General features: G+C 41.3%; 1 protein-coding gene across 1 annotated transcript; it reads right to left on the bottom strand.

Annotated features, from left to right (window-relative positions):
- Positions 1 to 98: 98 nt before the first annotated feature.
- Positions 99 to 9,132, bottom strand: slc43a3a (solute carrier family 43 member 3a). The gene is given in 14 exon segments (XM_040146694.1): positions 99 to 312; positions 568 to 691; positions 1,447 to 1,633; positions 1,734 to 1,841; positions 2,031 to 2,055; positions 2,057 to 2,175; positions 2,809 to 2,957; positions 3,063 to 3,202; positions 3,748 to 3,840; positions 3,984 to 4,060; positions 5,114 to 5,160; positions 6,158 to 6,287; positions 7,357 to 7,737; positions 8,940 to 9,132. Coding segments are annotated over 13 exon segments (1,539 nt in total). The 5' UTR covers positions 7,547 to 7,737; positions 8,940 to 9,132; the 3' UTR covers positions 99 to 162.
- Between the last annotated feature and the right edge of the window lie 693 nt (positions 9,133 to 9,825).

Genomic DNA, 9,825 nt, shown 5'->3' with positions numbered 1-9,825 from the left:
TTGAAATGAATTCAGTGCACTTGGATAAAAAACAAAAGTTATTACAATTACAATCTTTATTTTCTAGTGAAAAACAATGATCAGGAACAGACAGAAAAGTGTTTTACAACCTGGGAAGCAACACCTCTAGACAGAGACTAAAACATTTGCATTATTATCCCTCTATAGCTTGGCCTCAGCCAGCTTGGTGGCACTAGTGGCTTCAGTCTGGCCGTTGTCTTCCCTGTGGTGGGCTAGTTTCCTACAGTGGATGAAGACGCAGACGGGATGGATAAACACCACCAGAGTGAGGAGGGTCAGAGTAATGTCCACCTGGAACACATGAAAACATCATTCATTACCTGATGCCAGTTACAATATCACACTACTCTTGTCTGTTTGATTTTATATGCGGACCTACATTTCATTTTGAAATGAATCCTCTGACCACTAAAGTGGCACAAACTGCTCCCCAAAATGTATTCTTGCCTACATGTGTGCTCTAAATATCAGCTTTGTACAGCTTGTTTTGACATCAACCGCTCTTTCTTCTGCAAAACTACGTCTTAAACTTTCTTGAGCACTTACAAAAAAGGGGTCACCACCCAGAGCTCCTTTGACGAGGGCGAAGCAGGGGTACTGCAGCAGAGAGACGACAGCAGACATGGACATCATCAGGCCGTACAGCTTCCCAAAGTGACAGGCTGGGAAACTGAGGGAGAAGACGTGTCATTTTCACAGGTACGTCTGTAACTTGGGATGTGTCTGGCACCTACTGTATGTGTCGCACTTCCAGTGGCATTCCAGCGTGTATGATGGCACCAATATCACAGCAGTGAAACATAGAGTAGTTCATTTAGTGAACCTTTGAATTCGCTGAGTCAGGTCCCTCAGCACTTCCATCTTCATAGAGGATAGGGATGCCAGGATAGAAAAGTAGGCAAACATTGTGACTGTTCACAGATTTTGTTGTTAGCTGATCTGTAGGATGCTTTATGAATGGTCTTCATCCTATATTCCTTCTCGCACGAACTCTGCACTCTTCAATATTTGATGTGTAACTGGTGTAATAATTTCAATTTCACCATATAAATGAGTTTTAAAGCAACAATGCACCGTACAGAAGTGCAAAGATATGTGACAGTCGCTGCCAGGACTGCAACAGCTAAAAACACTGCAAAATTAATAATAATACTTTGAAAATCATGTTGACATAGCTAAACATAAGAAAATATCATTTGCAAAGATGAACAGTGTTTACAGGCAGACTTTACTCTGACTGAAAGACGTTAAATTATCTTTTTTCAACAACACATCATACAGAGAAATGACCATCGAGCATGTCACTGTCATAAAAGAAACAAACATTGTGGCCTTAACCAAGTTGGTGTTTTCTGCAGGACTACTGCGTTTTAAAGTGGTCCTTTTATTCTGTCCACCCTGTTAGTGTATGTGATAGCTGCTCACGCGATGCTAATGAAGGCTGCATTTCCGCCATAGAGGAAGGAGCGATTGAGCACTTGTAGAAGAAAGGTGAGATACTGCAGGGGGAGGAGAGGAACGGAGGCGCACACAGAGAAGAGCAGGCACTGCAGGGAGGTCAGGAACAGAGACAGAGAGGAGGAGCGCAGGTCCGCCTCCTGCTCTGTTTCTCCTACAGGAGGGAAAAGAGTTAAGAAGAAATAAGTAAAGCTGGTCTGTTGCACACACACAGACACACAGACATGTAGTTATAACACCAGTCACTGATTTACCAGGAGCCAGAGGCTTCCCCTTGTGTCTGTCCATGATGAGGCCGTTCCAGGGAGCAAACAGCACTCCACACAGCTGGGTCACGGCAAAAGCATTTGTGTAGTGGCTTACTGAGGGAGATACAGTGGGAAGGAAATAGCCACAGAGAGAGGCATAGAAGAAGACAGGAGTTGGTGTTGGGTGGTGATAAGGAGAGGAGAGAATGAAAAAGGCCAATGAGAGAACAAGGAGTGAGCTTTAAATCACAGGCAGTTAATATATGTGGTAAAGGAGGGTCAGTGAATATTATAATCAGTTACCCAGGTTGGGGCTGTTGTTAGCCATGGCGGTGGAGCATGGGGTTGAGTGTGCCAATGAAGAGATAATGTCTCAGCTGCATGATGGACAACCACAGCAGGTGCCACAGGAAGAACCAAGACCACACACAGCTTTGGAAACTTGCCGCTAAACACAGGAAAATTCATAGGAAGCCTGTGTTATGTTACATTTATTAAAATCTAATTGTGACATTTCAAGCACATTTTGGCCTGTGTTTAGTTTATCTGCTCAGCACTGGGTTAAAGGAACAGTTCAGTGATCAGTTCTTCCAGAAATTACTGTGTTCATCTTTTAACAGCTCCAAACTAAGCAAAATAAATGACTCTTAAATTGTCCAAAAAGATCGTGCTGAATAACCATCATAATGATAAGTGTTTTCTGGTCAAATGATTGTAGAGAAGATCCAAAACTCTAGCAGCTAATACTACATTGCATCCCATTGCTATAACAAAAAATAGATGAAGACTGCTTGCTACTACAAAGTGTGTCTGTGTGTGTGTGTGTGTGTGTGTGTGTGTGTGTGTGTGTGTGTGTGTGTGTGTGTGTGTGTGTGTGTGATCAGAGTGGAAAACAGTGGAGATTAGGCAAAAAATACTGAGGAAGATCAGCGTTAGTGGGCATTTTTAGTTGTTTCTCTAGTTGTTTTCTGCATTGGCACATGTAAAGAAGATATTTTTAGTTTTGGCTGTTGAAAAACATGGTCTACACACCTGACATTGTGGATGTTGAGGAGAAGATGAAAACAATGAGGATAAGTACCTTTTGCAGAGTCTTGGGCCTCTGTCCCTTCCTTAGGTGCTGGTGGTGAGTTGTCCCTCGCACTGGACTCCTGTGACGCTGTCATCGTGCCGTCCCTCATCCTATCAAACTGCTCCACATTGTAAGTGTTGGCCTTCCCACGATTCAGTCTGAGCGTCAGAAAAAGTGGATGTATACGTCATGTCTCATCCATGAGGATGATCTACGCAACCTCAGGCAAAATAGCTGCTCCAAAGTTTATGTCATACTCTCACCCGTAGGTGTAGTGTTGTGGCAGAGGGTACGGGATGTGGGCTGTGGGCATAAGCAGGAAGGTCCTCAACAGGTGTACGATGCTGCAGAAGGACAAAACAAGGAAGGAGGAGCGGAGACAGACTCCCTGTTCATACAGAACCTGGAAAGCAGAAGAAAAAACAATTTGGTTAAACCTCAAGAAAATAGATAATAACAATTTTCTAGCAGTTGATTTGTATGTTCCTTAGTGCTAATAAAAATACACATGTATGTCGAACAGGCACAGAGCACCATGACCTCTTATGGTGTATTTCAATTGCATTTCAAACCACAAGTTAAAGTGGAATTGATAAAAAGGACCAAATTTCACATTTTTTTGCTGCAAACATGACAAAAAACAATTGTTGTTTTTTTTGTTCTCTCTAGCTGTAGGTAAAATGTTTTATTTTTCAATGTGACTAATAGTGTCTGCCACTACGGCAAGCTGGCTAACTCTCTAAAGCAAAGAATCCACCATCCATATGCAGTAGTTGACAGAGATTATCCCACTGTGCAACAGAACAGACAACAGTTAAAGCCAAGCATTACTACATCATGCAATGTGAATGCCCTGAATTATGTCCAACATTGTTTTTTGACAACCATCAATCTAGAGAACAGTTTAAAATAAAGCCAGAACGCAGATGAACAGCTTCACTGTTTTACCTTGATGATGAGGAACACAACTGAGGAGGAGTCAAAGGCACCGTTGTAGAGGGTGATGACGGTGGAGCGGTGAACCGCGAAAAGGTTGCCCACCTTCCAGACACACACCGTAACATCAATACAAAATGCATAGGCTGTCCAAAAGTGTCTGTTGTGCAATCCGTTTTATTTAGGACATACAGTATGTTTCTATGCTGAGGTAAGTACAGTATGGAGGAATGCTGTGGATTCCTCACCTGCATGTTAGTTAGAAGGAGCAGAATTCCTCCCACAGCAATGCAGGACAAGGCGGGAAAAAGCAGCTCTGAAAATGCTACAGGGCAGGCAAAGACAAATTCAACTCACTTCATTATCTGTCAGACGAGACCAGAAATTATTTTCCTGATCATGTAATTATGAAATAAATTTCAACTTCTTCCCTTTCCTTTCGCTTGGTTAGTGCTAGATCCACAGAGAAGTCACTGGGTAGCCGGAAGAGCAGAGGCGCTGAGAGTCTAAGCTCTGACGATCAGTTAAATCATTATTGTGTATTCCAGCAAGAAAGCTAAAAAACTGTTAGAAAGAAACTTGTCTAGTCCTGTAGCAGCATTGAAAACGATTCAAACAGCTAAATGAAATTAATTTTTCAGTAGATAATTAAGAATGAAATATGGGTTTGATATGATTAAAGCATGAATTATGTTCTGTAATCACTCGGGTTGCTAGTAATAACTGGCATGGTTTTTACTGTACGAGGAGCCATTTGGACTCACTTTAGACTAACTAATTGGACCAAGATAATGTATTATTCAAAGTATAACTGGACAAACATTTCATTTAACAAGTGGGAGAAGAATCCAGAGAGAGAGGCTGTCAGAATCAAGACTTGTTAGCTATACAGCTATTTAACTAGTAAGCAAGCTAACTTCCCCGCTAACTTCATTTAGCTGTTTTGGCTGTCAAGTTTGCTTTTAAAAATCAGTGTTCCTTGTTTCCACATGCATAAGTAATGGCACTTATTCACACACTATATAAACCAATTAACTGGGAGGAGATTAATGTTTGCTCAAAATGAGGTAGGCTGAAATTGTTTGTGTGAGCCTGCTTTCTGGAAAATGTAGAAAGTTGGCACCGCGATACACACTTGAAAATGTGACAGGATTAGAAGATATTACAACACTGTGAAATGACTATTAGAAACAGGTACAACGACGCGTAGGTGAGAGGTGAATCGATTCAACGCTCCATTTCCCATTTGTGAACTACATGATTTCTAACATTAAAATGAGGTGATGTATAAAAAGTTTGGTGAACTGCTAGAAAAGGTTACATGATCGTATTATTTGACGCGTGTTGTGTACGCTTGTGTGTGTGCTTGTGTACTAACCTGCACTGGAAAAGGCCACCAGAAGGGATCCAGTAGTGTACAAACATCTGGAGAGAGACATACGACTGAATTTATGGCAGCCATGTTAGTATTTCTCTCATTTATCCACCAAAACACACACACACACACACACACACACACACACACACACACACACACACACACACACACACACACACAGTATAAAGCTTTTTAAAGCGTCTTCGCATAAAAAAACACAATGGTAAATAAGAATCTATAGTAAATACACCATGAATGTTTGTAGTCGCCACAGGTTCTGGTAAATATCTTGGCAGACAGAGCTAACATCAGCTGGCAGTAACTATAATGGATTGTATGAACAGAACATTTGCTTTTATTGAATTTATTGTGGTTATTTCAAATTAGTAAGCAAGTTATCCTATTTAAAAAAAAAACACACACACTCTGTCTTAGGGTATGTTGTGGGTGGGCTCTTTAACCTGATAACCAATGTCACATGACCTAAAGATATGAATTCATGTGCACTGTGAGCAAGACATAAGTAACCTCAATTGACAATGTATAACATAAAAGCTTCAGAAATCAAAATTCCTTACCTGCACCTTACCTGTAAAAAGACACAATAACAGGCAATTTTATATTGGTCCCATGTGTGATACCACAATAAAACAGGTGATACAGTTATGGGTTTCCAACACAAACATACTTGTAGATATGTGCAGGCATGTGTTCTTTGTGAAATGTACCATAGGGGTCACAGGGTTTGAATAATAACTTGTTTCAATTTGTTAGCCTCTTGCTTTCTCTGCTGAATTGAAGGCCAAAGTAATGCCCTAAAACTCCTAACCATTTATCTCAGTATGCTGTCTGAGGATGTCTGACTAAAGGCTCTTCACCTACTGGTAAAGAATACATGATTTAAAAGCTAGGGTACATTTGTCAATGAACTAATATGTCCTTGACACTACAAAAATCCATGCATTTGGGATCTTGGACTGCAACCTCTGGAGTGTTTTTTTTTTTTTTTTTTTGGTTGAAGAAAGACAAATGACATGAACTCACATTCCCAGCAGCCTGGTCACCATGGTGCCAAATCGATCAAACAGGTAGCCATAGAAGAGATTCAAGAAGTTGATGAGGAACGAGGCAACGGTGAAGACCAGAGAGAACTTCTCATCCTGTCTACTGCAGTCTGCGATAGAGAGACAGAAAAAAAAAAAACAGAAGAAAAATGCAGTGCAAATCAGACCCCACCTCATGAGAGCATCACCACAGTAGCTAGTGTTGTGTGTTCAGTCACCCACGAATGTCCTGTCTTTATACTCTCCATACTGTTCAGTGGCATGCAAAGACGTGGTTTTCCTCCAGCTAGAAAATTACAGGCTGTGCTCTGTATGCTCCTTTACAAGTGGAGGAGACTAGTTCGTATATGTAGAGTGCAATTTTTTGAGAGGACACCCATGGTATGATATAGTATTCTAGCAGAGGTATTGTTGTTTTAAATGTTAAACATCAAAGACTTAGTTTTAAAAATTGTATTCTGCAACACATGCTCTTTATCGTATATGTTCATTTGAAACTGCATTATTCAAAATTAATCTTAACAATTAATCAAATGGGTCTATGTAATGTGAAATGAGATGCTCATAGTGACAAACCCACAGAGATTTATCAAAAAAACTCAGTTCTGCAGAACTATTTAGCCTCTTTTAGCTCATTGTTTTGGGTTTGGCAGACAGACAAAAATAATGTCTAGCTGGTGAAGATCGTCAACACCAAAACAGAGCTAAAAGCAGAATGAATGTTGGAATTAGATTCGCCTGGTGTCAAGAAAATGTTGCTCTGTTTCTGCTGAGTGTCACAACAACAACTGCAAAGGTTACAGTATGACAGGGTTGGGCCTGTTAGTGTACTTCGGTGTTTTTCTGCCCCTAAGAGGTCAAAAAGTCAATTATTAAATTAATGCAGCTTTACTTGATAGTATTTTTACTGTTTTGCTTCAATTTAAAGATACAGTATACGTGCCCTTATTTTGTTAACATTATGTATTCTTTCTCTTTAATCATTGATAGATTAAAAAAAAAGATGCCAACTGCTGTCATCTAGCTCACTTACTTTCTCCAGGAAATATACTCTATTTTGTTCCGTACCAATGTTGGGCACTTTGTTAAAAAAAAAAACAGACTGATGTCCATCTGAGCTTTACCCAGCCGGGACACTTGAATGATCACCTCCGAAACTTTAACACCAGAGTCACTCACCGGTACTGGTCAGCGTGCCGTTGGTGCCTGGGACACTGTCACACAGCTGACTGAAGTATCCATCCTCCTTCAGCACAAACACCAGAGAGGCATAACCGAACACCACACCGGCAAAGCACAGACACTCCAGCACCCCCGAGGCCAGAGTAAGCCGGTAGAGCAGCCTTGTACCAACCTCGTACCCCTGCATGCTTCACTTCCTCTCTCCAGGTCTCTGAAAGGTCAAATGTTATCTTCCACTAAGAGTTTCTTCCTCTGAGACAGTCTCTCTTCTTCGCTGTGGATTTTCTCTTCCTAAAATTCCTGCTTTAACAAATTCAGTTTCTGAAGCTTCCCTTCGGCTCATTCAGAGGAATACAGGTCTCCGCTGGATTAATGTTTCTGGGATACAGAACAAATACAGAACAGATGTGGGGGAGATATTAACTTCTTTTCCAACTTTGCATTATAGCCCAAACAGTACAACATGACAGACGTGAGCAGCATCCTTGTAACAGTTTAAATGGATTAAAGACATACTGTACGATCAACCATTTCAATCAATTCATACCCTACAAGTCTCATTTTGTACATCCATTTTACTGTGTTTCTAAAGAATTGTTTAAAGAATGATCAGTGGTAAATACTGCACTGGCTTTGTTTGGTGGCGTAAAAAATGTAGTTTTTATGGGTTTCATAGTGTGAAGATGATTCAAACCACGAAGCTTGAATAAGTCCTTGACATTTCTTACAAGCCATGTGGACAATACTGGGATATGAGAGCCCAGTCACTGATTCAGTTTTAACAATTCAACCCTAAAAAGTGTCAGCTGGGACCTTTAGTCTAAATAATTTGTATCAAATCAACGGACCTACTTGTGTCTGCAGTAGTGGAAAGTAACTAAGTACATCTATTCAAGTATTGTACTTAAATTTTGAGGTACTTAGAGGGAAGTATTGCACTTTTTTCTCCACTTAAAAAAAAAATCACATTAAACTACGCCCTGGTATATAAACATTTTAAAATTAGCAGCTTCAAACCGACCAACTATAACATCAAAATGCTGCTAACATATTAATGCATTAGTAAAAATAATCTTATAATTTAACCAATCATAATAATAATAATAATCATAATATTAAATAATAATAATAATAATATAAAGCTAATAAAAAACCTCTGAAAGGGACCATTCTTGAATTATAAATACTTTTATTTTTGATACTTTATGTACATTTTGCCTAAAATATTTTGGTAGTTCAATAAAGGACCGTATATACTTCACACTCTCCCCTTTAAACTTTAGATACACTGAACCGTCAGATGCCCCAGATCTTTTCTCTGTGTCTCATGCTGAACTACATCATGGGGACAGTGAACATGGCAGACAGTGCGGCAGTTATCCCCCCGTAATCCCGATCAACTCAGATAATCCACGCGTAATCACACATGGCACAGCGCGGACGCAGAACCACCACCACCGACTCGACCCCTCGCCTGCTTCATCCGCCTTCGCTGCTCAACACCACACGAGTGGACGCTCGACATCACAGCCGTGCCTGCAGGCGCCGAGATACAGCGCCGCGGAGTCGGGCGAGCTCACCTCAGTCCTTCCCTACCAAACACCACGCTCCATCCCCGCGACACCTGCCGTGGCCCCCCTTCGCACGCGAAACGCTGTTGCGACGTGTATCTTTTCCGGGGGGATCCAAACACCGGAGTCCTCCCGGGCAGGGGACTCTGGAGGACAGTGCCGCGCCTCGCACCGGCCCGCAGTTTGTCCGTGCAGAGAGCTGCGCCTCGCTCGCTCTCTCTGCCCGTCCGTCAGGGGACCCAGGTGTAATCGCGACAGGTGGACACAGGGCGGGAGTCCACATTAACATATGGGTCTCTCGTACATACGCAGTAATTCTCATTAACAGCTTACTTGTGAATTATAGGCTTATGTTACGGATTTTCTATCATTTAGCCTGCATGAGTCAAACGGCGTGTGTCATTCATCCATTCAGTCCCTGAAACTGGAGATAATCTATACTGCAGAATAAATACAACACAAACTCACTAATGAGATCCAAAGACATGGTACGACCTGCAAAAATATAATAATGCAATGATTTTCAGCTTTCATGCTTCAGATTTAGTGTCTTTATATTGATGATGGTATCAGAGACTCTGCAGTCATTATGGCTGGGATTTTTTCTTTTTTGAGGTCACTCTCATATTTTTTTGAATGGACCTATTCACGTGCAAATAAGTGTGTGTGTGTGTGCGTGTGTGTGTGTAAAAAAACAATGAGTCTGTTGTGAAAACACATTTATCATCTAATAAGAGAATGGCCCACACGGCTCATTTAGCTCTGTTTCTAAAAACGCTCATTAATGGAATCGCCTGGTGAACTTGCGTGCAAACGGCCTGTATGTACTCCCACTGCTTGTACAATGCAGCCCGCCCTCAGCTCTCCACTGTCCTCTGCAGGCCCTCATACAGTA

This window comes from Xiphias gladius, chromosome 15 (genome assembly GCF_016859285.1).
Source record: "Xiphias gladius isolate SHS-SW01 ecotype Sanya breed wild chromosome 15, ASM1685928v1, whole genome shotgun sequence".
NCBI classification, from domain to species: domain Eukaryota; kingdom Metazoa; phylum Chordata; class Actinopteri; order Istiophoriformes; family Xiphiidae; genus Xiphias; species Xiphias gladius.
This window is presented reverse-complemented; position numbering and strand designations above follow the sequence as displayed.